This window comes from Otolemur garnettii, unplaced genomic scaffold (assembly GCF_000181295.1).
Source record: "Otolemur garnettii isolate 467f Iridium unplaced genomic scaffold, OtoGar3 scaffold00121, whole genome shotgun sequence".
In the NCBI taxonomy this organism is placed as follows: Eukaryota; Metazoa; Chordata; class Mammalia; order Primates; family Galagidae; genus Otolemur; species Otolemur garnettii.
The window spans coordinates 6,335,578-6,361,417 of record NW_003852516.1 but is presented as its reverse complement, the minus strand read 5'-3'; the positions used below and the strand labels follow the sequence as shown (position 1 = coordinate 6,361,417).

The 25,840-nt window shown below is 46.2% G+C and overlaps 2 protein-coding genes and 1 long non-coding RNA gene across 5 annotated transcripts in view; 2 read left to right on the top strand and 1 right to left on the bottom strand.

The window, feature by feature from the left end:
- GTF2E2 (general transcription factor IIE subunit 2) overlaps positions 1-11,169 on the top strand; it is a 78,593-nt gene extending 67,424 nt beyond the window's left edge. Inside the window, exons 7-8 of the mRNA XM_003797672.3 lie at positions 9,340-9,455; positions 10,649-11,169. Of these exons, the coding sequence (XP_003797720.1) occupies positions 9,340-9,455; positions 10,649-10,765 (233 nt within the window). The 3' untranslated portion in view covers positions 10,766-11,169. The remainder of the gene's footprint in view (positions 1-9,339; positions 9,456-10,648) is intronic.
- A 5,531-nt stretch (positions 11,170-16,700) lies between these two features.
- RBPMS (RNA binding protein, mRNA processing factor) overlaps positions 16,701-25,840 on the bottom strand; it is a 188,962-nt gene continuing 179,822 nt past the window's right edge. The window contains exons 8-9 of one of the 2 annotated variants that reach the window (XR_002775219.1): positions 24,395-24,498; positions 16,701-18,253 (exon numbers count right to left, since the gene is read on the bottom strand). The gene's annotated coding sequence lies outside the window, so the exon portion shown is untranslated. The remainder of the gene's footprint in view (positions 18,254-24,394; positions 24,499-25,840) is intronic. The other variant, XM_023517810.1, reaches the window with a different exon arrangement.
- LOC111727748 lies at positions 18,260-22,689 on the top strand. Of its 2 annotated transcripts, XR_002775221.1 has the most exons (4): positions 18,260-18,374; positions 19,499-19,623; positions 20,812-20,989; positions 21,557-22,689. It is a non-coding gene; the product is annotated as an uncharacterized LOC111727748 (long non-coding RNA). The 2 variants fall into 2 exon arrangements; XR_002775220.1 differs by lacking the exon at positions 21,557-22,689 and having other exon boundaries at positions 20,812-21,427.

The following is a 25,840-nucleotide window of genomic DNA, read 5'->3' as shown; positions in this document are numbered from 1 at the left end:
GTATTTCTTAAAACTCTCACTCCTCCTAGCCATAGGCTACATGGGCTGCTACACATACAGGAACCTCCAACTCTTGGCTTGAGTGATTCTCTTGCCTCAGCCTCCCAAGTAGCTGGAACTAAAGGTGCCTGCTACAATACTCGGCTATGTTTTAGTTGTAGCTGTCATTGTTTAGCAGGCCTGGGCTGGATTCGGACTGGCGCCTTAGCTGCTTGAGCTAGAGGCACTGAGCCAGGATAGTTGTCTATTGAATAAAATTTTGGTTACTTACTGCATAGCAGTTTTTGTATTGTGTTAATTCTTTTTTTACTTGGAATTTTGCTTTTATGTTAACTTTTATAATGTCAAATTATTTCTTCTTTTTTTTTGAGACAGAGTCTCAAGCTGTCACCCTGGATAGAGTGCTGTGGAGTCATAGCTCACAGCAACCTTTAACTCTTGGGCTCAAGAGTTCTCTTGCCTCAGTTTTTCTATTTTTAGTAGAGACGGAGGTCTCACTTTTGCTCAGGCTGGTCTCAAACTCCTGAACTCCAGCAATCCACCTGCCTTGGCCTCCCAGAGTGTTAGGATTACAGGCACGAGCCACTGTGCCTGGCTAATTTCTTGCTTTTAAAATCATTTAAGATCCTTCTGAGTTTAAAAAGAAAAAAAGACAGGGCTGGGTGCAGTGGCTCAGGCCTGTAATCCTAGCAATCTGGGAGGCTGACGGGGGTGGATTGCTTAAGCTTACAGGTTTGAGACCAGCCTGAGCCAGGGTAAGACCTCATCTCTAAAAATAGCTAGGCGTCATGGCGGGGCCTCTAGTCCCATCTACTTGGGAGGCTTAGGCAAGAGGATTGCTTGCACCCAAGAGTTTGAGGTTTCTGTGAGCTATGATGCCATGGCACTCTACCTAGGGTGACAAAGTGAAACTGTCTCAAAAGGAAAGAAAAACCTAAAGAAACCCTAAAAGGAATTGATTTCTTTATTCTTAGGCATAGTTAACACATTTTGAAAACATTTTGCAGTTCTTAAAAAATAACTTAATCACAACGATCACATATTCAAGTAAGGTCTTCTGATAAAAAGCAAATGTATTTTTTCTAGTTCTAATCTCCTTTTTTGTGGCAAATATTTAATGAGTTTTATTCTGGATTCTGGTAGTTTTTCCCCATACTGTTAGATAACATGCTTACGCTATTGTTCCCTGATTTTCAACATTAAATGTTGTCTAGTAACTTATTCTTGTCGTTTCTTTTTCCAGCAGTTAGCTTGCTTTCTTTGTGTGTTTTTTTTTTTCTTTTTTTGAGACAGAGTCTCAAGCTGTCACCCTGGGTGGAGTGCTGTGGCGTCATAGCTCACAGCAACCTCCAACTCTTGGGCTTAAGCAATCCTCTTGCCTCAGTTTTTCTATTTTTAGTAGAGACAGGGCATCACTTTTGCTCAGGCTGGTCTTGAACTCCTGAGCTCAAGCTATCCACCTGCCTTGGCCTCCCAGGTTGCTAGGATTAAAACAGGTGTGAGCCACCACAACTGGCCAGCACTAGCTAGCTTTCTTCTCTCAATATAGTTATACCACTGGTTTCAGTTTCCCCATCATTTACCTTGACGCTTTCAACACACAACATGTTTAAATATTCTCCGTGGAAAGTTTTAGAATTAAGCTTGCTTGGCAGATGGCAGTGTAGTGCGGCATATCCATTCTGGTAGGTGTTTAAGTTGAAGTAGGTGGTTAAGAGAGATTGCAGTAGCTGCATAGAGTGTAGTGTGATAGCTTAATAGTATTTCCCTGGGGATCTTTTAGGCGTTCACCTTACGTTTAGTATTGGTAAGGCCCAGGTCGTCTTGTAATCCTCACACTAAGCTGTTGTCGTTTCTGTCCCTTGTGTGTTCTTTCTGTGGCTAGCATCCTTTTAACTTTGCTTAGTTTTTTTCTGTTTGTGTGTCTTTTACCTATACTCCTGTTCTTTAATACTCCTTTTTTTTTTTTGAGACAGAGTCTCAAGCTGTCACCCTAGGTAGAGTGCCATGGTGTCATAGCTCACAGCAACCTCAAACTCTTGGGCTCAAGCAATTCTCTTGCCTCAGCCTCCCAAGTAGCTGGGACTACACGTGTCCACCACAACACCCAGCTATTTTTTTGTTGTAGTTGTCATTGTTGTTTGACAGGCCCTGGGCTGGGTTTGAACCCACCAGCGCTGGTGTATGTGGCTGGTGCCCTAGCCACTGAGCTATAGGTGACAAGCCTAATACTCCTATTTTAATTTGTCAGTTTGTGTGCCTTTTGTTGACCTAAACTCTTTCCCATTTCCTTATTATTTGGCTTTCTGGGACAAAATGAGAATTTTCACTTTTTTCTCCAAGATTTAAAAAATCTTCAAATCACATATGCTTGTTGGTAAAATCTCATATTCAGGAATGAGGTCTGTAAGTAGTTTGGTGTTTATTCTTTTAGTTTACTTTCTCTGCATTTCAGGTATTTTATAATGATATATGGCTTTTTAGTATTCCATTGTGGGTTTCTAAATGTTTAATAATGCTGTAGCAAGTACCCTTCCATATCTTACAGATTGGATATGTATGTAAGTAGTTTTTATGTTAATGAAATTAGCCATATCAATCAGGATGATTTGGGGGAAGTAAATCGGTTGAATATTTCTGCATCTTTTTTTTTTTTTTTTTTTTTTTTTTTTTTTTTTTTTTAGACAGAGCCTCAAGCTGTCCCCCTGGGTAGAGTGCCATGGCATTACAGCTCACAACAACCTCCAACTCCTGGGCTCAAGCGAGTCTCCTGCCTCCGCCTCCCAAGTAGCTGGGACCACAGGCGCCCGCCACAACGCCCGGCTATTTTTTGGTTGCAGCCGTCATTGTTGTTTGGCGGGTCCGGGCTGGGGATTCGAACCCGCCACCTTAGGTGGCTGGCGCCTTAGCCTGTTGAGCTATAGGCACTGAGCCCTTTCTTTCTTCTTTTAAGAGACAGTTTCACTTTGTTGCCCTCGGTAGAGTACCACGGTGTCACAGCTCACAGCAACCTCCAGCTCTTGGGCTTAGGCGATTATCTTGCCTCAGCCTCCCAAGTAGCTGGGACTACAGATCCTCGTCACAGTGCCCCGCTATTTTTTGTTGCACTTTGAACTGGGGCCGGGTTTGAACCTGCCACCCTTGGTATATGGAGCCGGCGCCCTACTCACTGAGCCACAGGCGCCACCCATATTTCTGCATCTTTTAAGATCTTTGTTGTTGCTGACTTATGTAGTATAGGTGAAATGTTTTACTAGGTTTCTTAATGTTGAACCTTCTTTACATTCCTAGAATAATCTTTCTTTCTCTTTGTATGTTTCTGGATTCTTTACACTAATACATTAGGACATTTGCTTCACTGTGGCCAGACTTTGTCAGGTTTTGATTGTGGGCACTTTGCTGGATTCATAAAAATAAAAGTACCATTTTTCTTCCCTTCTCCTTCTTTCCTATAGGAATATCAGCTTCCTTGAAGATTTGAAATTAAGTTTAGTGCATTAAAACAGGACAAATTGTACTTTGTGTATGTAAAACAGAATTGAATTGTAGGCTCAGTTTATTATTATGAATTTGTATTTTCATCAATGTATATGTTTCAGTAAATGTGGTGGGAGTAAGCAGGGATTTCAGTCTGGCAGTATGGACATTTGGTGCTGATACGTTTTTAGTCTAGGTGGTGGTCCTATGCATTGTTTATCAGCATCCCCGCTTCTTTAGATGTTAAAACAGCGTCCCCACAGTGCGACACCCAAAAGCCTGGGCACAAACTTGTAAAACAGAGAGGCGTTAATTGAAAGAAATTATCTTTAGGCTCCTTTTCATGGGTCTTACCCAGGGGTCCTCAAACTTTTTAAACAGGGGGCCAGTTCACTGTCCCTCAGACCGTTGGAGGGCCAGACTGTGGGCCCCAGAACGAGTTGGCTGCTAAGCAGGACAGGCAGCAGTGGCAGAAACACCTGGCAGGCTGAATAAATGGCCATAGACGGGCCTCATGTAGCCTGTGGGCTGTAGTTTGAGGATGCCTGGTCTTACCAGTCAGCACACTCAGAAGGGAGGCCAAAGTGAAGAAGGGTTTTGTGCTTGACTTTACAGGCCGAGGGGGAAATGACAAGGGACCACAGACACGTCACACATCTGAGTCCTGGTGTTCATAGAGTGCTGTAGATACTGAGGAAACAGTCACAAAAATCTCGAGTAGATACCTATCACTCACATAAACCGCTAATTAAAAAAAAAGAAAACAAATGAGTTTTTGCTAATGATATAAGGAATGTGTGTTTCCAGGGAAGGCCCATTGAAAATGGACATGTATTTTAAGATTTGTCTTCTCTCTTTCTCTCCTTTTTTTTTTTCTTTCTTCACGCTGTACTCTCAGAATGCTTTCTATTTTGATTGTTGTATTGATGAAAATTTTTGTTTCAGCCCACTGGGTGGCAGTCTTAGCCATAGAGAGGAAATCTTGAGTGCACCAGATTTAAGGCATTCTGAAGATTCATTCACCCTTCGATTTGTGATAGAAGCCAAAAATGAGAGGGCGGTGCCTGTGGCTCAAGGAGTAGGGCACCAGCCCCATGTACTGGAGGTGGCAGGTTCAGGTTCAAACCTGGCCCTGGCCAAAAATTGCAAAAAAAAAAAAAAAAAAAAAGAAGAAGCTAAAGTGAGATATAGCTCAAGTAAGGAGTTGATTGCGTAGTAATTCTTTTGATCAGATAAGAGGTGAACACAGAGTAGTTGGACCTAGGTGTGTATCTTATTTGGCAAAGGCATTTATTTCCTTAAGTCAGGATCTTATTCATGTAGAGCCAGGATGAGTGGAGTGGTCACACCGTGGGGTTTGTCTTAGCTCTTCTCCTTCTGAGCCAAGGTCAGGTTCCTCACCTGTAAAATGGAAATAGTGGTGTCTATGCCTCACCATCTTTATCAGGATTAAAAGACTTAGTACAAATAAAAGCACTTAGAGCTTGGAACAGAATCTGGCACATAGTAAGAACACAGTAATGTTAGTTGGCTCTTATTAAATAGTTTTGGCAATAGGAAGTAGTGTTCGCAGTTCTGGTTGTTTTAATTCTGCCTTATTTACTTATCAATCTGATCATTGACTTGCTGGTTTTATGGTTTAGTTTTTGTTCAGACAAGGATCACAGAAATAGTTTAGCCATATGAGGCTACGTTTGCACTGATCTTTTGCCAGTACATGATAGTTTTTGGTGTTCCTGATGAGAATGTCATTGACAATCTGACTTTTCATCCATTGCTAGTAACTTAATCTGACTGGAAACTAAAATGATTTCACCTTTATCCTTAGAATTCAGGACTCCTCAAAGCTACCACTTTGGGTCCTTGCCCTGGGACTCTGATGCTATTTTGGATCATTATTTTTTAATGGCCATATGCATTCTCCCTTCTAAGCGAAGGGAGACGTGCATATAACGGCAAAATGTTCCATTTTGTCGATGTACTTTAAACAATTTTTCTGGCCAACCAATGATAGTTCAGGAATTTTATTTTTTGTTAATATTGTTGTAAATAATGTACAATCTTTATTTATTTATTTATTTATTGAGACAGAGTCTTACTGTGTTGCCCTCAGTAGAGTGCTATGGCATCACAGCTCACAGCAGCCTCAGACTCTTGGGGTTAAGCGATTCTCTTGCCTCAGCCTCCCAGGTAGCTGGGACTACAGGCACCCACCACAATGCCTTGGCTATTTTTTTTTTTTAATCCCAGAGACAGAGTCTCACTTTATTGCCCTCGGAAGAGTGCTGTGGTGTCACAGCTCACAGCAACCTCCAACTCCTGGGCTTAGGCAATTCTCCTGCCTCAGCCTCACGAGTAGCTGGGACTACAGGTGCCTGCCACAACGCGCCCAGCTATTTTTTTGTTGCAGTTTGACCGGAGCCGGGTTTGAACCCACCACCCTCGGTATATGGGGCTGGCGCCTGACTCACTGAGCCACAGGTGCTGCCCCCTTGGCTATTTTTTGTTGCAGTTGTCATTGTTGTTTAGCTGGCCTGGGCCGGTTTGAACCCAGCTCCCTTTGTGTATATAGCTGGCACTGTAACCACTGTGCTGTGGGTGCCAAGCCTGAACTTACTTTCTTTTTCTTTTTCTTTCTTTCTTTCTTTCTTTCTTTTTTTTAAGACAGTCTTATTTTATCGCCCTTGGTAGAGTACTGTGGCATCACAGCTCACAGCAGCCCCCCAACTCCTGGGCTTAGGAGATTCTCTTGCCTCAGCCTCCAGAGTAGCTGGGACTATAGGCACCTGCCACAATGCCTGGCTATTTTTTTGTTGCAGTTTGGCCGGGGCTGGGCTTGAACCTGCCACCTTTGGTATATGGGGCCAATGCCCTACCCACTGAGCCACATTTTCTTAATATACCAGTAGTGAGCAGAGCTAGTCACATTCATTACATAGTCTTTAAAGTTTGCCTAGAAAGTAGGCAGTTGGGAACTTCTGGCTTTCGCTTAGAAGGGAGAATGCTAGAGGAAGCATGGTTTCTGTCCTCACAGCAACAAACTGTAAATTTATAGCTTTTTTGAATCCAGCAGAGAGCTGAGGTTGTAGGACAGTCAACTAACAAAACTCTAAGTAAAGACAGGCACCTCCAAGGAAAGGTGGGAGGTGAGCACTTGATTACTGGGACAGACAAAATGAACACCACTCAGCAAAATTCAGTTAACATTTTGAATGATCTGCTAAAGGCTTAGTGTGGACTAGCAAGAGAATGGAGAGGCCCAGGGGGCTGCAGACACGGGAATATGTATGCCCTCACGGGCTCTTCTCCATGGACTTATACTGGGTGCTTATGATGCTTAAAAATTGAGGCTAGAGTGGGGGTCCTGAGGAGGTGTCCCTCATTAGACAGGCCTGGAGGAGGGGAACAGTAGTAGCCCCTTCAGGAAAGATAAGAAGACTTATCTGCTGCTGCTTTCCTGGGAGACTGAAGACTCCTAGAGCCTTCAGCTGCTGTGGGAAGGGAACTGAAAGAAAACCTCCAATCCTTGGGGAGGGACAGGCATATGTGTTGAGCCCAGAGCTTCAGCAGGGTAGGCGGGGCAGGAACGCTGAGAAGGCCATATCCTGGACCCCAAGGAATACAATCTTTGTCTAAGACTGAGGCTTAATCAGAACGTCACAGAATTCCCAGTTATTCACATGAGACCAACAACTGTGCTGTACCAGGCAGCGGTGGAGTTCTGGGGGAGCTGGAGTGTGGAGGGAGGCCAGTGAGGTGCAGCATAAAGGATGACCTAAAACTAATTTTCTCAGGGTCGGACAGACACTGAGAAAAGCCTCTGGCAAACCAGCCTCTTCCTTAAACACAAGGTATGGCTAGAGGAGTTTGATGCTGCTGGTGCAGTGTGGGTCACGGTAGCGGCAGTTTCCAAACCAAGCTCATATCCTGACAGTAGAGTGACTCAGCCTCCACACGCCAAGGGTCTGACAGGAGGAAAGGCGTGCCCATTTCCAGGCATAAAAACGACCTCATTTTCAACTGTCTTACAAAGGATATCCTGCTTTCAAAAAAATTTTTTTTAGGCATTAAAGGAAGCAAGGAAAAATAACACAGGGCATACAACAGACTCAGATTCTTAGGACACAGACATTGGAACTACCAGCTATGGAATTTAAAATAACTCTGACTAATAATGTTAAGGTCTGTAGTAGAAAAGGCAGACAGAATGTGTGATCAGGTAGGCTATTTTAGCAGAGAGATAGACTGTAAGAAGAGAAAGAAAACATAGATCCATGTAAGAACTGGTATAGGAGTATTCATAGCAACATTATTCATAATAGCCAAAAAGTGGAAAAAACCCAAATGTCCATCAACTGATGAATGGATAAATAATAAAATGTATATTCATACAATATTCTTTTTTTTACCCTGAGCATTTCATGCTCTAAATATTTCCCTCTAAGCGCTACCGGAGCCGCTTCCCATGGATTTTGATATGTTGTGCTTTCACTTTCGTTTAATTCAACTTTTTTCACGTGCTTGTGATTTCCTCCTTGAACCACAGATTATTTTGAAGTGTTTAATTTCCTAATGGAGACCTTCTAAATATAGCTCTGTTATTGATTTCTAGTTTAACAACAGACCTTCAAAAGACATGAGTTAAAATTGGATAAAACTACAGGAGAAATAGAGATATCCACAGTTAACATTGGAGTCTGTTGGATCAAACTTGTCCCAGTTTGGAAAAAAAGATTGGAGTCCATAGCATTCCTCTCTCAGTAATTGATTGAACAAGTAGATGGGAGATTAGTGCAGATGTACAAGTCCCAAACAACACTATCAGGTAGACCTAATTGGCATTTATAGAACAGATTGTCCAATAGCAGCAGGATATAGTACTTACATTCCAAGCTTACTTGAAAATATCAGCAAGATAGTTGGTATTCTAGCCCAGAAAACAAGTTTAATTGCATTTGAAAGAATTCAGAGTACAGAGTTAGCCTCTATGTCTGTGGGTTTTGCATGTGTCTTCAACCAACCATGGGCTGAAAATACTTGGGGAAAAAGTCACATGTGTCCTGAGCATGAACAGGTTTTCTTGTCATTATTCCCTAGACAGCACGGTGTAACAACTGTTTATATAGCATTTAGCATTCAAGTTATATTAGGTTGTATAGGTAATCGAGTGATGATCAAGTGCATATGGGAGGATGTGACCAACCGTGGTGGCACACATCTGTCTGTAATCCTGGTACTGGGAGGCTGAGCGGGGAGGATGATTTGAGCCCAGGAGTTGGGAGAGCAGCCTGGGCCATGTGGGGGCCTTACCCCTTGGTGGTACAAGGGCTGTGAGATTTTTTTCTATTTCAGCTACCCTCTTTTATGTTCTCTTAGTGAGGTTATTTGATTTCAAAAATCTTTTTTACAAATGAATTGCACAGCACCTCATCTCCATGTGGTGCTTTGGGCCCTGTCACCCTACACATTTCTTATGATCAGTAGGAGAGAAATGGAGTGTGCTGAGCTGGAGTGCCCAGCAGGGAGTCAAACTGTTTGCTTAAGGTGGAGGAATAAAAGCAGAGTCCACTGCCCTTCTTCCTGGGAAAACAGGGAGTCCTTGGTCACATCACCCTGCATTTACCACCCTCTAAAAATAGGAGCCCCTCTGACCTGGGCTGTGTTGGTGCAGCTCTGTTCCCAGGCCCTTCTGCTGCCCAATGTCCAGCCCTTGAACGTTCTGGCTGTACTACTTTATTTTTATAATCTCAGATGTGCTCATTTTGATCCAGCAGAGATAATATTGAAGCCTAGATTTTGATCACTGAGATGCTGTAACATGTAAAACTTTCTTGTAAAATAACTGCTATCTTGTTGGTTCAGAATTTCAGAAACTGTGGAGGAGTGTCACTGTGGATTCGATGGACGAGGAAAAAATTGAGGAGTATCTGAAACGACAGGGTATTTCTTCCATGCAGGAATCTGGACCAAAGAAAGTGGTGTGTAATCTCTAGAAACACAGCTTACTCCTCGGTCCTTGGGCTGTTAGCCTTTTCCTGTTCTGCTTTCTGAAGAGCAGGTGGTTGTTCCCTGCCAGTTTTCTCTGGGTCCCAACCCGGCTGTGGGGCAGACCTAGGCCTGAGAGAGCCTTTCCCATCACCCCAGCCCCTTCCTTGCAGTGCTTGCTCCTGAGCCCACACCACACCGAGTTGTTTGGGCGCTGGTGTGTTGCCCATTCTTCCCCTGCGAATCTCCTGCACAGCAGGCTCCTGAAAAGAAGTCCCCTCAGCTGCTGACCCTGTGGGGACCTTGGCTGTGCTCCCGACTTGCCCCATGAGCTCTGTGGTCCTGGTGCCTGGCTCTGCCCCGTGAGCTCTGTGGTCCTGGTGCCTGGTTCGCATCCTTATGTGTCCTTGTTGATTGTTAAGTCCCTTAGGAACCAGATATTGTTGTCTTTATGGCCTCTACATCCTGCTGGTAGAAAGCATTAGAAATCAGATGAAGACTTGTCAGTTGCCTTGTTCCAGCTAACCAACAATCAGTAGTCGAGGAACAAAGCCAGGGTGGGGCCGGTCCCCGCACCTGGACTGCTGTTGTGCTGTGCTGCTCTCCCTCCCCCATCCACCATAAGACTTTGTAGTTTGTCGTCTTGGTGGCGGTCTAGTGTGTGTTCAGTGAGTGTTTAGGACTCAAAAAAGGAAGATTTATTGATTTATTGCCAATGACCTGTCCGCAGATTAGTGTAATTGCAGCCCTTCGTGATGACTTACTGTTTATTTTACTGATTTTTTAAAAATCATATGATGCTAATATTTCGAGTATACAGAGAAGAATAGAGAATATTTCAAACTTTTGTTTGCTACTCATTTCTCAGTATTTTGTCATATTTACTTTTTTTGGGGGGGGTAATGGGTGGATATATTTTTAAACCTGGTATCAGAGGCAGAAAACAAAGCTTCACTGCCTTTTTTGGGTTTATCCCTTTAGTGCCTAGAATAGTTGTGGTGAGTTTTTGTGCTCCAGTCTCTTCCTGTTGGGGTCAGGCTGGGCATGTGCTGGTGAGGGGTGATGCTGGGAGCAAGTCCAGACCCTGCAGCCTTTGTTGCTGGTTTCTGGGCATGCTCAGTAAATCCTGACCTGTGACCCTCAGTGTAGCTGTCACGTTCCTAACTGTTCTTCCCTTTCCCTCCAGGCCTCTATTCAGAGAAGGAAAAAGCCTGCTTCGCAGAAAAAGAGACGGTTTAAGACTCATAATGAACACTTGGCTGGCGTGCTGAAGGATTACTCTGACATTACTCCTGGCAAATAGGGAACACTTTTGCCCTTGAACAAAGAGTTATGAATACACAATCAAGATCTTTCTTGGTGACGCTTGGGCTCTGAGGACTGTCTTCCATTCTGCTGCTTAGGACTGAGGAGAGGAGCAGTTCAGTTTACAGTACAAGTGCAAATTACCAAACTCAAAGCTTATTTTAATTGAATGGGCTAATGAGAAGTGTGATGTTCTCTGTTATCCTTCTGTTACTTCTTGGGAGAAAGGCGCTTTGCATGGCATGCAGGTGTCTTTGCTATTTATTTCTCCTTCTAAAGGGTTTGTGGTTCCATTTTTCCTCTTTTACTACTTTAGAGCAAGTTGCGAATAGTCCTGAATGCAATATTTGTTTATTCCAGAAGAACATATTTATAATAAAATCATTATAGAAGGATTTTTAAGATGTTAGTGAATTCTGTTTGTTTCTTTGCATCCTTAAAAATGGCTGGCAGCATCTCCAGTCTGTGACTTCCACAGGGCCGGCCTGCGTGTGGACGCTGTGAAGACAGGGTCTGCCCTGTGCTGCTGAGCCTGTGCACCTCACAGTTGGAACACAGGGTATGTCTCGTTAGCAGGCCAAGCAGTAAAGGCACACTAAATGTGATTGTTACTGTTTTATTTTAAAAGGACAAATCAGTGTTTACTGGATTCACTAAGTTCCAAGGTGGCCGGATGGCGTATTGAATAAGAGCGAGTAATCTTTGCCAGCCTGAAGGTCGGCATTACCACCTCCCATCCCTTTTATGGCTCAACCCTGGAGTTGTTCTGATGGAGACACCCTCTGTCAACCCATGACTGCTCCCGCTCGTTGAGAGATGTTATCTCTAGGCTCATGGTGACCTGTGGAAAGTCAGCGTGGTCATTCCTGCCTTCTGTGGCCAGGTACGCATTTTCTTCCCTGTATTTACCATGTGGTGTGCTGTGGCCTTGGGGGTGATTGTTATAGTTCTCACATCACAGACTGAAACTGTGGTGGCTTGGTGTTCTGAAAGAAAGGTTTGATGGATGACCCAAAGTGGTAAGTACATTATGACAAGCAGCTTTTTTGCAGTTTTAGTTCTTTTTGTCTTTTCTACTTTTTTTTTTTTTTTATCATTTACAGCATCTTCTATTTCCTTTATCTTTTTTTGTTACCTCCAAGCCCTAAAATATGGCATGAGAAGATAAAAAATCGAGGATCCCCTTGATAATTCAGGACACAGGAAATGCACCCCGTCCTGCTGTGCATTAGAAGTGTTTTGCTAGTAAGAACTTCAGTGTCTGATGGCATAAAAGGACATGTCCTGTAAAAAATACAGAGGTGGCTTATCTCTGGCACATGCCTACTTTTATGGTCTACACTTTGTTTTAGGGCAAAGAAAGGGAGGTTAGGCATTTCAAACATCTCCTCCTGTATTGCAAGGACAGTCATCAAGGCCCTGAGCCCTTCCACTGCTGCGTGTGTAGGTAGTGACGTCTGGCTAGACCTGCGCCCATCAGTACTTCACGGATGGGCCTGATAATTGATTCTGGTTACCTGGTCTAAAACTCATTTCAGAAATGAGGAAATTGAGCTCCAGTGAAATGCAGTGACTTGCTAAACTGCCACAATCACAGGTTCCGTAGCTTTGTCTCATTCATTTGCCTTTTGTTAAGCCTCGATCCAGCTTTCCTCCTGTGTGTAAGCTTATTTCCTCCACAGTCCGCATGTGGGGGACTAGATGGGATTGTGCCATCTAGTGACCTGTGGAAAGGAAACAGTCCTGGTAGAAAATTGTGGTGGGCATTTTGCTGTGTTTGAGGATCACATGATAGACCGCGGCATAGCGTAAACATAATTGTCTGTGTCCTGGGAAACCATAAAGAACATGTCTTGCTTTATTGCAATATTCAGTGTGTTGCTGTAGTCTGAAGCCACATCAGCATCTCTGAGGTATGTTTGTAAAAAGAAGGAAGAGTCTCTTAGCAGTTCTTTTGGGTGTCTAAAAATACATCCACCAGAAATTCTGAGTTGAAGTGTCCTCTGGACTCTGCCGGTTTCTGCTGATCTGCTGGCCACTTAGAATAGGAGGCAGTGGGCATGGTTGAGTGAGTTAAGAAGTTAGGACAGGCTGTGGTGCATGCAGTTAATAATTTATCACACTCATGTGAGGCTTTTAGGGATAGTCAAGAGAAATGTAGCTGAGCCCAGACAGAGTATAAAAAATGAACACTTGGCTGCTGCTGTCAGAACCTGTAAGTGTGGTCAGATGATGGTGGGACCCAGGGGGCAGGAGCAGTTGAGACCTGTTGAGCATTGTTTAGTGGAGAGGTCACTCCGGACACCCCATTACTTCCATCCTGGTGTTCCTAGGGACTGCAGATCTCCAGTCTCTGATGCCTTCGGTGAGTTGCTTTGTATAAAATCACTAGCAGCAAAAAACACATCGTGTTGGCAGTTTTGTGGGATTTGGAGATTTATCTGTTCCCAGGCTCTTATCAGCTAGTGCAATTTTCTGAGGCGTAGAAGGTGAGAATCAGTTTCCCCTCTTCTCTGTAGCCTCAGTTTTTACTTTCAAACAATTTATTTGTGAGGAAGGTTTTGGTCTTTCAGTGACAGTTGTTGACAGGGAGCCTGGGGTTGTGCCTTCAGCAGGGCTGCAGTGCGATGGCTGAGGAGCAGCAAGGATCTGTCACTTGGGTCGTCCTTGAGCTCCTTGTAGGGTGGCTCAGCATTGACCAGTGTGGGTTTTGTGGGACATCCTGAGAGATGAATGGGTGTTCTGTGGGCATTGGGCTGTGGGACGTCCACCGACCTCTTGTAAAGCGTTACTCAGACTAACTGGCCCATTGAACACGGTTGCCATCGTGTCTTCAGTGGGGACACGTGTCTTCAGTGGGGACAGCTAGGGTAGGCCCTGGAGCTGTGCTGTTGGCCTCGCTCTGGTTCTGGCTTAAAGAAAAAAAGTACATTTTCCTTCATAAATGGAGTTCCTTTAAAAATAAATATGGATGGTCCCTCTTCCACAGAGGGATAAGAAGTCTTGCCTCAGATAACAAACATAAAGACTTTACCTGTAAAATTTCTTTAGCTGGTGTTGTGGTGGATGCCTATAGTCCCAGCTGCTCAGGAGGCTGAGGCAGGAGGATAGCTCAAGGCCAAGAGTCTGAGCTTGCTATGAACACAGCACTCAACCCAGGGTGACAGAGTGAGACGGAGCCTCAAGCTATCCCCCTAGGTAGAGTGCTATGGCATCACAGCTCACAGCAACCTCCAACTCCTGGGCTGAAACAAGTCTCCTGCCTCACCCTCCCAAGTAGCTAGGACCACAGGCGCCTGCCAACAACGCCCGGCTATTTTTTTGGTTGCAGCCATCATTGATGTTTGGTGGGCCCAGACTGGATTCAAACCCGCCAGCTCAGGTGTACATGGCTGACGCCTTAGCTGCTTGAGCCACAGGCACCAAGCCCTTAATTTGGTTTTTAATGATCCTGTTCAGAGTCCCACTTGATTTTGTCAAGTAGAGCAGAAGGACCCCATTTTTCTCTTCTCTCGTAGACCTTCCGTAGATAACGGGGATAAAATGGTCAAGCTTGATGGCTCATGCCTGTAATCCCAGCACTTTGGTAGCTTTTGGTTATCTGTCCACATTCTTGGAACAGAGTGTGTCTTACCCAAAGCACTCAGAAATGACTAAAACTGGATGAGTTGGCTTGTGCTTGCCCTCGGGAGACTGCAGCAGGGTTGCTTGAGGCCAGGAGTTTGAGGTTGCAGTGAGCTGTGATTACACCTGTGCATAGCTACTGCAGGCACATGCTGCCATAACCCAGCTGATTTTTTTGTTTGTTTGTTTTTTGGAGACAGAGCCTCAAACTGTCGCCCTGGGTAGAGTGCCCTGGCAGCACAGCAACCTCCAGATCCTGGGCTTGAGTGATTCTCTTCCCTCGGCCTCCTAAGTAGCTGGGACTACAGGCACCCACCACAAAATAGCCTGGCTATTTTTTGGTTGTAGTTGTCATTGTTGTTTGGCAAGGCTCGGGCTGGATTCAAACCTGCCACCTCTGGTGTATGTGGCTGGCACTGCAGCCATTTGAGCTACAGGTGTTGAGCCAACCCAGCTGATTTTTAAAATTTAAAAAAAAAATGTTTTGTAGAGGCCAGCTCTGGTGACTCAGGTTATAATCCTAAAGCTCTGGGAGGTCGAGGCTATAATCCTAGAACTCTGGGAGAATTGCCTGACCTCAGGAGTTTGAGACCAGCTTGAGCAAGAGCAAGACCTCAAAAAAAAAAAATAGCTGGGTGTTAACGCCTGGCACTTGTAGTCCTAGCTACATTTGGGAAGCTGAGGCGAGAGGATCATTTGAGCCTAAGAGTTTGAGGTTCCTGTGAGCTATGTCATGGCCCTCTAAAAAGAAATGTTTTGTAGAGATAGGGTCTCAACTCTAGTAGATGTTCCTCTTAAAATCCTGGCCTCAAGTGATCCTCTTGCCTCAGCCTCCCAGAATGCTTGGAGCACAGGCCAGATGATAGTTTTACAGCTTGTGTTCACAAGGACAGTTCACTCAGTAGTGGAACTAAAAGATGGCTTAATTACTATCTTTCTGGAGTCTACAAATTGGGACATTCTTGTATTGGAGTAAGAGAGAACAAGCAACTGGCTTTTCCTTACCCTAAGTTCCTAATTCCTTTTTTTTTTTTTTTTTGAGACAGAGCCTCAAGCTGTCCCCCTGGTAGAGTGCCGTGGCATCACAGCTCACAGCAACCTCCAACTCCTGGGCTGAAGCGAGTCTCCTGCCTCCGCCTCCCAAGTAGCTGAGACCACAGGCGCCCGCCACAACGCCCGGCTATTTTTTTTTTTTTTGGTTGCAGCCGTCATTGTTGTTTGGCTGGTCTGGGCTGGGGATTCGAACCCGCCACCTTAGGTGTACGTGGCTGGCGCCTTAGCCGGTTGAGCTATAGGCGCTGAGCCTAAGTTCCTAATTCTAAAAGAGAGACGCTATTCGTTCTGGCTCAATACAGTGACAAAAAGGGCAATTTTTCAGATTGTGATGAAGTTGGTGTTTGGTAGGTCAGTGGGACTCTATCTGGAGTTCACATTATATTAGTAAATACCATCCAGGCTTGTTGCTTGTACATCAGCATGGTAATGATTGGGGCACTTGTCTACCCAAAGGCCCAGTGTGAAAAGTCATATGGAAGTAATTCATGTTCAGCTAGTGGCTGGTTGAGATGGGGATGGCCCTAGGTGGCAAAGGACCTCAAGGGTAGGAGGCCTCCCAGTTGGCAGTTTATAGGTGGAATGAAGGCAGAGCCACAGGATCAAGCCAGCTCTTGTGCTATCTGCCATCCTCTAGGCCTGGGAATGGCTGCGGGAGGACTGGGAGGCAGTGGGATGCAAGAGCCTGAGCACAGAACCCATCATCTCAGTGCCCAGTGAAACTCAGTGACTCATGGTTGTTGTCGTGACTCAGACTAAAGCACTGTTTCCCCTTTGTGGGCAAGAAGGGTAGGGGAGAATGTATAAAAAGCATTGTTGTCTTGGCTGTTGACAAGTTGCTAGGTGTTAGTAGTTAACACTAAATTATCCTTAGATCAGTAGAAAACTATGTGATGCTTTAATAGATAGAATTCAAATAATTTTGAGCTCAAACTCTGTGGATATGGTAGTCAGCTGAGTGTAGTGAAAGGCATTTAAAAATGGAGTGTGATCCAGGTTCATGTATGTTGTCAAGAAATACATGAATCTCCCTTGAGATTCTCCTGCCTCTGGTGTCTGTGTTGGTCACCCTGTGGCTGCAATAGTGCCTCTGTGGAGGGTACTCCCTGGGCGCACTGTTCCTCTTTCTCTTTGGGCCTTGTCACAACAGCCATGCTTTGCTCTGATGCCTGATGTGGAGAGGCCTGTGGACCCCTGTCCATGGAGGAGGATTCATTTGGTTGATTGTGCAAAAATGAATTTGCCAAACAATGGTATGACTGGAATAATAAGCACTTTATTTTTTAAAAATGACAATATAAAAGTACCTTTAAACAGTTTATAAAAGTGTAATAGACCATGTGGAAGTGCCTGTTTGTTTTCTCAGAAGCTTCACCAAGAGCCATGCGAGGGCGCAGCAGGCCCTTGTCCGCTGAGGTGGATGGGTCATGAGTGCATGAGCCGCTCTCTGCCCTCTTCCCTGTATTTCTGGTAAGAAACAGCTCGCTCTCCTTCCTGGTCTTGTTGGTTTTTGTGATCACCTTTAAAAGCTTTACATCTTTAATGCTAATGGAATATGATGAAATAAAACCAAACCGAAACCAACCATATAATCATTAAAACACCGAAGTTTTCAGCACAAGGTGAGCAGATCAGAAAGAAAATTTGTGATCATATTTAGCTAGATCAGCAGTTGAAATTCTTAGGTCAACAGAATTTTACACATGGCTCTTGTACAAGGGAAAGATGAACTGTCAAGACTCTGGAGCTATGTCAACTTACAACACAAAACTGCTTTTGGCTTTGAACAAGTTTTGAGGAAAGCTGGATGATGTTTGTTCCAAACACCCTGTCCTGTGTCAGCACAGTCAGTACACACCCTTCGAGTGGGTGTGTTAAACGGGCCACTGGCATCGTGCTGCCAAGACTTGGGACCATTAGCTCAGTTCAGGCGATGGTTTGCAAATCACTTGGGAGGCAGCTGAGGGGGTGGGCAAAGCCAGCTCCCTAGTGGGCAGGGCGGGCCTCCCAAGTGCTTGCTGCCTGTCTTCCTATGGGACAGTGGGGACACCTATGGGAATGTGAGTTATGCTTCAAGTGGTTATTCACACAGGAGCGTGCGGCTATAAAAGATAAGCACAAAAGTGCAAAAAGTAACACTTGGCACTTCCAGATGTGAATACAAACTGTACCAGGGCTTTCTAAGGACACTCTGTTATCAGGAATTTTTACCACCACAAGTTTTCCTTGCCTAGTTGTGAATAAGCCATTAAGGTAGAAGCTCCTGGAGAATTCTGATTGTCTTGCAGAGCTATCCTACTAGAACCAGGACTACAGACCTAAGGGCAGTTCTGTTTCTAACGTCTAACACCACATTACTAATGCACCCTGGACTCCAGCCAGGGAAAGAGATTTCTATACATTCACAATACAATTCAGGAAATTTTGATAATATTTAGAAACGTGCTTCAAACATGCAGCTTAGAGAAAAAAATAGGTATTTTTAAGTACAAGCATTCCAAAGTCAAGCACAAAAACTGTGATCCAACCCAGTGTAAGATCATCCATCCTGTCATACTTAAATGTTTGGTATAAAAATACTCACTTTCTTGGTTTTATTGTTGACTTTTTAGGTTTCATTTGAAAATAATCTCCAAACTGTACAGAAATGTATATCATGCATTCACAAATAACACACTTTCTTATAATTATACAGTGTAAAAGAGTAAAACATTTTTATTATATTTTTTGTCTTCAAGGGAAACAGATGTGTGATAGAGGCTGTGGCAAAGTCTTGAAGGGATCAAAACTGGGCAGGGTTTTTTCAAACCTGAAACAGAAAGAAAACACGTGAGGAGAGCAGGTCTCAAAACTATGTTTCTTCCTAGATGCTAGAGCTTCCTTATGGAGATGCCTCTGGAAAGGAGAAATAATGGTCAAGATGACAATGGGTATGTATATTTATTAATGCAAACATTTACTTACCATCCAAATAAAGGTACATGGGTAGTAGATCACCAGGGGACCATAGCAAATAGTCATCAACAAATGACATGGTCGAGTTGACATAGGAATGAGGCTTGGTACTGATACGTCCATGTGGTACATGTCTGGTCTATGAAAACTAGGTCAACTTACATTTAATTTCCACCTGTCTCTGTTGAGACAGAGTCTCACTCTGTCACCCTCGGTAGAGTAATATGATGTCACAGCAACCTCCAACTCTTGGGCTTAAGCGCTTCTTGCCTCAGCCTCCCAAGTAGCTGAGACTACAGGTGCCCACATATTTTTTGGTTGTAGTTGTCATTGTTTGGGAGGCCCAGGCTGGGTTTGAACCTGCCAGCACCCTGGCCACTGAGCTACAGGCGCCGAGCCCCACTTTTTTTTTTTTTTTTTTGAGACAGAGCCTCAAGCTGTCCCCCTGGGTAGAGTGCCGTGACATCACAGCTCACAGCAACCTCCAACTCCTGGGCTCAAGCCTGTCTCTTGCCTCAGTCTCCCAAGTAGCTGGGACCACAGGTGCCTGCCACAATGCCTGGCTATTTTTTGGTTGCAGCCATCATTATTGTTTGGCAGGCCATGGCTGGTGCCTTAGCCACTTGAGCCACAGGTGCTGTAGCCGCCCCTTGTCTCTTAATAGAAACTTTTCCAGGCTCAGTGCCTGTGGCTCAAGTGGCTAAGCATACACCTAAGGTGGCGGGTTTGAATCCAGCCTGGGCCCGCCAAAACAACAATGACGGCTGCAACCAAAAAATAGCCAGGTGCCTGTGGTCCCAGCTACTTGGGAGGCTGAGGCAGGAGACTCACTTGAGCCCAGGAGTTGGAGGTTGCTGTGATGCCATGGCACTCTACCCAGGGGGCCAGCTTGAGGCTCTGTCTCCAAAAAAAAAAAAAAAATTTTCCCGATCTCACTGAAGTTGGTAGGAAATGCTCATGTATTTGTTTTGCTTTATGGCAGAAAAGAGTTCCTCCCTGCTCCCAGAGATTTTCTTAAATACATCTTACCTTTGCTGTGCTTGGACTTAATAGTAAAATCACAGTCTTAATGTATGTCGTTCATTTCCCTTTCTGCAAGGTAGGAGGAGGCTATAAAGAAAACTGACGACGGGTGGCGCCTACAGCTCCAAGGGCAAGAACTGATTACTCCTGATAACCTATCAAATGGTTCCAACACTTCAAGATAACTTAATGGACTATCTTGTAAGTAGTCCTGTACAAATCAAATCCATACGATGGTGGTTGAATATTAACTATGATCTAATATATCTTGTCACATCTGAGTTGCTGGATGACAGTAAAAATGGTGGAAATAAAAAGGGCCTGCATCTTGAGACCCAGTATGATCATTACATCCCTGTGGCCCAGGATGAGGAGAGAGAGCTTTCCAGAGCAGGAATCTGGACACCCAGAACCTCAGATGTGTTACTATACTTTTAAGTTCTTAGAAATATTAGTACCAGCACATCAACTTAATTAGGCTTACTGTAGAGAGCACTTTGCTTCGGAAGTGCTCTAAACTTCGGCTCTGTGAGGGCCTGACACACCCCCTGTGACCACCATTATCCCAGAACTTTCTGAACCAGGAGGGTCTCTCCCCAGGAGTGAACATGGGGAGAAGCTCCTGCAGTTGCCGGCTTCCTCTGTGGTGAGGCTGACCACTCGTTACCACATGCTCTATGATGAGTGAGCAGGGCCCAGTGGAAAGGAGCCCCTCTTAGAAATACCTGTCTGCTGCAGCCTCATTTCCACCCAGAAGTGAGGGAACCTAGGGGGTACGGGTACATAGTAGTATAAAGCAGCCCTGGCTAGGAGTGAGGACGTGCCCAGTGTGGGGCACCTCTACCAGGGCTGCAGGGCCAGGTCTCATCTCGGGGACTCGAGCAGATAATGTTCCCTAACACAAGAGGACCTTCTCAGCCTTACACATTTCCCCCCTACTACTTTTTTTTTTTTTTTTGAGACAGAGTCTCATTATGTTACCCTCAGTAGAGTGCCATGGCATTACAGCTCATAGCAACCTCCAACTCTTGGGCTCAAGCAATTCTCTTGCCCCAGCCTCCCACATAGCTGGGATGACACAGTGCCCGGTTATTTTTTAGTTTTGTTTGGCAGGTCTGGGTTCGAACCCGCCAGCTCTGGGGTATGTGGCTGGCACCCTAGCTGCTGAGCCCCACACCTACTTCCTGACTTGCTGCCCTACCCTCTGGTCACTGTCAACAGTGGGGGAAACCAGCTTCTAGACACTGGATACAAGGCCAGTTTCCTTCCTTACCAAGTCCCACATCTTTCTAAACTTGACCACATGCCAGCCCAAGCTGCGTTGATTCCAGGAAACCTTTTCAGAGAACAGTCACTCTACAGCTATTCTGACTTTGGAACAATTCACAGGGACAGCACTGGGACATCCTGGGAGAGCAGCTGGCACTAAATGTGGGGATCTGGCCTCAAGACTAATGAGCTGCAACCACAACACCAGCAGAGGAGGACAGAGGACGACTACGTGTGCAGGCTCTGCTCACTCCTGGCAGGTGGCGTCTCTGCTGTGTCAGGCCAGCAGCACCTTCTGGTAGGGCCCTGGCTGCTCAACATCCCATCTCCTCAACCATCTGTGAGCAAACCTGCACTGCCAGCCCTACCCTTCTGTGGACTCTGCAGCCAGTTCCTGGGCCTCCCTCTCCTCCCTTCAGCTTTCCCCACTCTGATGAGACCATAACCTCCCCGCCCTCCCAGGACTCTGCATAGCCCTGCTCCCAGGTCCCCTCCTTAGTGCTTCTGCTTGTGTCTGTATCCACTTTGCTTCTGGGCTGCAAAAGAACAATGATCCCTAAAATAACCCTACCACAAATTTCTGCGGGCCCTCAGCTCCATATCCCTGTAACACGCCCCGCAAGGCTTCAAGCTCCGTCAGTCTGTGACTGCAGCAGCTATATGTTCCCACTTCCTCTCCTCTCCTGCTCGGGTCCCCCTCAGCACACAGACCCCGCTATTAAGACTCACCCGCTATTAAGACTCACCGTTTCTGCTCCTGTCCCCCTCTGAACCAGCTGGAGCCCTCACTGGCCACTTCTCTGACTTTCACAGGGATTAACATGGATTTTTACTTTCCTTTCTATCCCCTCCTTCTCAACCCCAGACGCGGTCTCCTGTCTTGCTCCTGTGGAAAGTGCAGTCCCACCTGTGCCCCGGGCCTCAGCTCCCAGTCTGACAATGCCAGGCTGGGGCCACAGCACCTTGAGCATGGCCGCTGGGCAGGTCTGGGCATGGGAAGGCACCTCCCTCCAGCTGTCTTGGGCAATAAACGGGCCGTTCTGCCTTAACACTCTCTCTCCCTCTCTTCTTGGACCAGGGTCTGGTACTTTGCTGATTGTAGGGCCCATCTTCTAAGTGAGAAAGAACATGGGCGGGAGGAGGGAGAGGGCTTGCAGCTTCCCGAGCCTCCATAACTGTGCCGTGAAGTATAACCCTCACATGGGAAAAGAATGTATCCACACTGCCCTAGATAGTCCCAGATGGAACAGAAGGTCAAAATGTGGCTATTTCCGTCCCTGTAAACAAGGAAGAGGTTTAGCTAGGAACGGAGTTCAGACCCTGGAATGTATTCACAAGGACATTTCCATCAGAACCCAAAGGCATCCGGGAACAGAGCAGCAGAGGGATGACGGGGCGGGGGTGGGTCCGCTCTGCTCGCAGCAGACACATCCCATCCTTGCCACAGAGCCTTTCCTGGAAGGGGTGGCACCAACAGAGGTAAAGGAAGGCCCAGTCTGGAGACACTAGAAGCTGTCTCCTGATAGCTTTAGGAGTCTTATAAAATTAGGAAACCTCTCATTCCCTAATCTTTGATGGAGAAGGTCAGCATGTGGCACTTGGCACCAGGGAACAGTTGCTGACTGTGGGGTGACCATGCCCAGAGGCCAGGGGTGGCTGCTGCTCCCAGCAGGAGGAAAGAGTCCCTAGTCCATCCACATACACTTGAAGTCATTTTTACCAAGTTGGATAAGGAAGATTCTTCTCCATCCAATTTCAAATAAACATATGCCCTAGCAGTGGTTTCACACTTAACAGCTTGATTTTTTTTTAAAGTTAGTGACACTCATTTATAATAAAGACATTTTAAAAACAGGTTATTTGAAAAGTTCAGTCTAGACGGCGCCTGTAGCACACTAGGTAGGACACCAGACACATACACCAAGGCTGGCAGGTTCAAGCCCAGGCCAGCTAAAATACCAGCGAGAACTGTAATAACAAAGAAAGCCAGGCATTGTGGCAGGCGCAAGTAGTCCCAGCTACCTGGGGGGCTGAGGCAAGAGAATCGCTTAAGCCTAAAAGTTAGAGGTTGCTGTGAGCTATGATACCATCGGACTCCATGGCACTCTACTGAGGGGCACAGTGAGACTCTGTCTGAAAACAAAACAAAAAAAGCAAAACACAGTCTGCAGAGCCTCAACTCATTCCTGCAACCTCTGGATGGCCCTGGCCCCAGCCCCAAGAAACAGTTGATGTGGTTAACACTGAAAACAGCCACAACCCGTTCCTCACTCACGCTGCCAGCCACCCACTTTCCCAGGCCTACCTGGGGTATCTACAACCTGACTGGTAACTATCCCCAGCCCCAACCTCCAACCTCTTTTCTGCCCCGCTCACTAGGCCCTTCTGTTGTGTGTCAAATCACTACCTGTTCCTGCTGCTTTGACTGTGCTCATGTGCTTGAATTATTAACTTACTGCATTTTAAAAATCATAATGTGTATGGATGGTTTTGAATCAGTCATGAAATTTCTCCAGAGGAGGGAAAAGGGCAAAATAAAATTGTGCCTTTTTTTCTTTTAGAGACAGAATCTTTTTTCTTTTTGAGACAGAGCCTCAAGCTATCCCCCTGGGTAGAGTGCCGTGGCATTACAGCTCACAGCAACCTCCAACTCCTGGGCTCAGGCGAGTCTCCTGCCTCCGCCTCCCAAGTAGCTGGGCCCACAGGCGCCCGCCACAACGCCTGGCTATTTTTTGGTTGCAGCCGTCATTGTTGTTTGGCGGGTCCGGGCTGGGGATTCGAACCCGCCACCTTAGGTGTATGTGGCTGGCGTCTTAGCCGCTTGAGCCACAGGCGCCGAGCCTAGAGACAGAATCTTACGCTGTCACCCTTGATAGAATGCCGTGGCGTCACAGCTCACAGCAACCTCATAATCATGAGTTCAAGTGATCTTACTGCCTCAGCCTCCTGAGGAGCTGGGCCTACAGGCGCCCACCACAACGCCTGGCTGTTTTTAGGGGCATCTCGCTCTAGGTCAGGCTAGTCTCAAACTGTGAGCTCAAGCAATCCACCTGCCTTGGCCTCCCAGAGTGCTAGGATTACAGGCGTGAGCCACTGCGCCTAGCCAAATTGTGCCTTTTAAAAGAAGTTTTACTGAGCATTAGGATCGGGAAGAATGCCATGGGATTACTATTAAGAACTATGATAAAAGGAAACGATAAAAAAGGAGAAAGCTACAGAACTAATGTGAAAAAGACCAGCTGTCGTTTGCAGTGTGGAAGATTGTTACCTGCTGGGAAGTTTGGGTCAGTGCGAGAGACAAGGTCAGCAGACTGCGAGCTGCCCATCCCCTGCGCTTCCCAACAAGCACTGACAGGACTGTTGTCAGCCTGAGGTGACCAAAGCCCCAGATGTGGTGGTGACCTCCTTGGCCACAACTGCCTGGGCCTCTGTCCAGAGGAGGGGCCTTCCTTTCCAACTCATTGTTTTTCCAGGCCCCTCATAGGGGTGCCATTTGGGCTGAGACATAATCGACCGCATGGCCTGCCCTGGGAAGTCCTGGTGTTCTAAGCTGAGCTTGCCAGGGAACCTGAACGCACATGCGTCCCCAGTGCCGTGGGGACACAGGAGTGACACTCCTGACCACAATGGCATACACCACTGTGCCCTACCCAGGACAAACTGCCTCCCTGGAGGCTTGGTCAGTATTGACTTTGGAACTCACCAGCACGCTCCAGTTTTGTAGAACAGCTGGAAAACAGGAGCCACCATTGAAGATCGAATTAATACCCACAAGACAGATTGCAGCCACCATCACACACCTGGAACCTGGGATGGAGAGAGAGGAACCAACCATTAAAGGGCACAGGAACCTCGGCCCCCACTGCCTCCTGCTGGGTCGCCTGGGTCTTGAAGACCAGCCTGTTCTGAAAGCGAAGAGCAGATGGAGCAGGACAAGGTTACAGGAAGGCCTCTGATGCTGAGCTGAAGACAAGCCCCACTCAGGAACGAAACACTCTCAGCCAGGAAAATGAACTTAGGACTTGGTGGAGCAGGTGAGAGGGGCTCTCAAGGCAAGGAGTGGGCCATCTGAGAGGGCAGGAGTCACGCCAGGCCCAGCCAGCAGGGACTCCACACACATGTCCCTGGTCACATCCCAAGGACTGTAGCCCACATTCTGAGGACAAAGGCCCAGCCGGGGGAAAGCCTGGGACATGCAGCCCCCCAAAAGGAAGTTCCAGAAACATAACCAGCTCCGGCTTAGACCACAGTAACAGGTCTTGTCAGCCTGAGGCCACAGGAGAGCCCTGTACTGTCACGTGTACCAATGACTAAACTTGCTCCCAGCACCTCCTAGAAAACAAAAACTAAAAGGAAACACTTTTGTGAACACACCCTGCTTCTCTCTAGGATCTGAGAATTTTGAAATATGAAGGTGCAAATACCTGGCAAATAATACATTTGCAGTATTTGTCTCATGGGCATGGCTGCCTCTGGGCCAGCTGGGTTTTACCAGAATTCCTGCTGCCAAGGAAAGAAGCCCAACTCTGTGCCAGTGGCCTTAGTCCTGCTAACATTTCTGGAATTTTCTATCCTGCAGAAAGAGAGGCTATCTCCAGCAGGCAGGGCTTCATGAACAGGGGAGCAACAACGGTCTGAGTCCCCGAGAAACCAGCCACTGGTTCAGCGGACATGGGAGGCCCCCCATCTGAGAGACCTGTGGCCCCCACTGATGGCCCTAACACTTGGCCAGGAGAGAGGACCCCCCCCCCCCCCAAATGCTGAAACTGCCTCTGGAGCCCTGGGTTAGCCTTAAAGAAAGGCCACCATCCTAGGATCTCTCTCTTCTCAGAATTGAGGGAGAAATGTTTTCCCCAGAATTTCCCTATAAAAACATTAAAGAGATGAGTGGATATGATTCTAGTTTCTTAGTAAAAGTTATATGAGGATAAGAAAATAAACATTTATCTTTGCAAATGAAACCTACTGGCTCCCATAACCCTCCCAGCCCTTCCCACACTTGTCAATAGCAGGGGAGAGAGGGAGGGTGTGGGTGACCCTCAGGCACCTCCAGAGCTGCACAGCCAGGCTGAACTTCTAAGGGAAGATGTACTCTCAGGCACCTGTTTTTTATTTATTTTTGAGACAGAGCCTCAAGCTGTCACCCTGG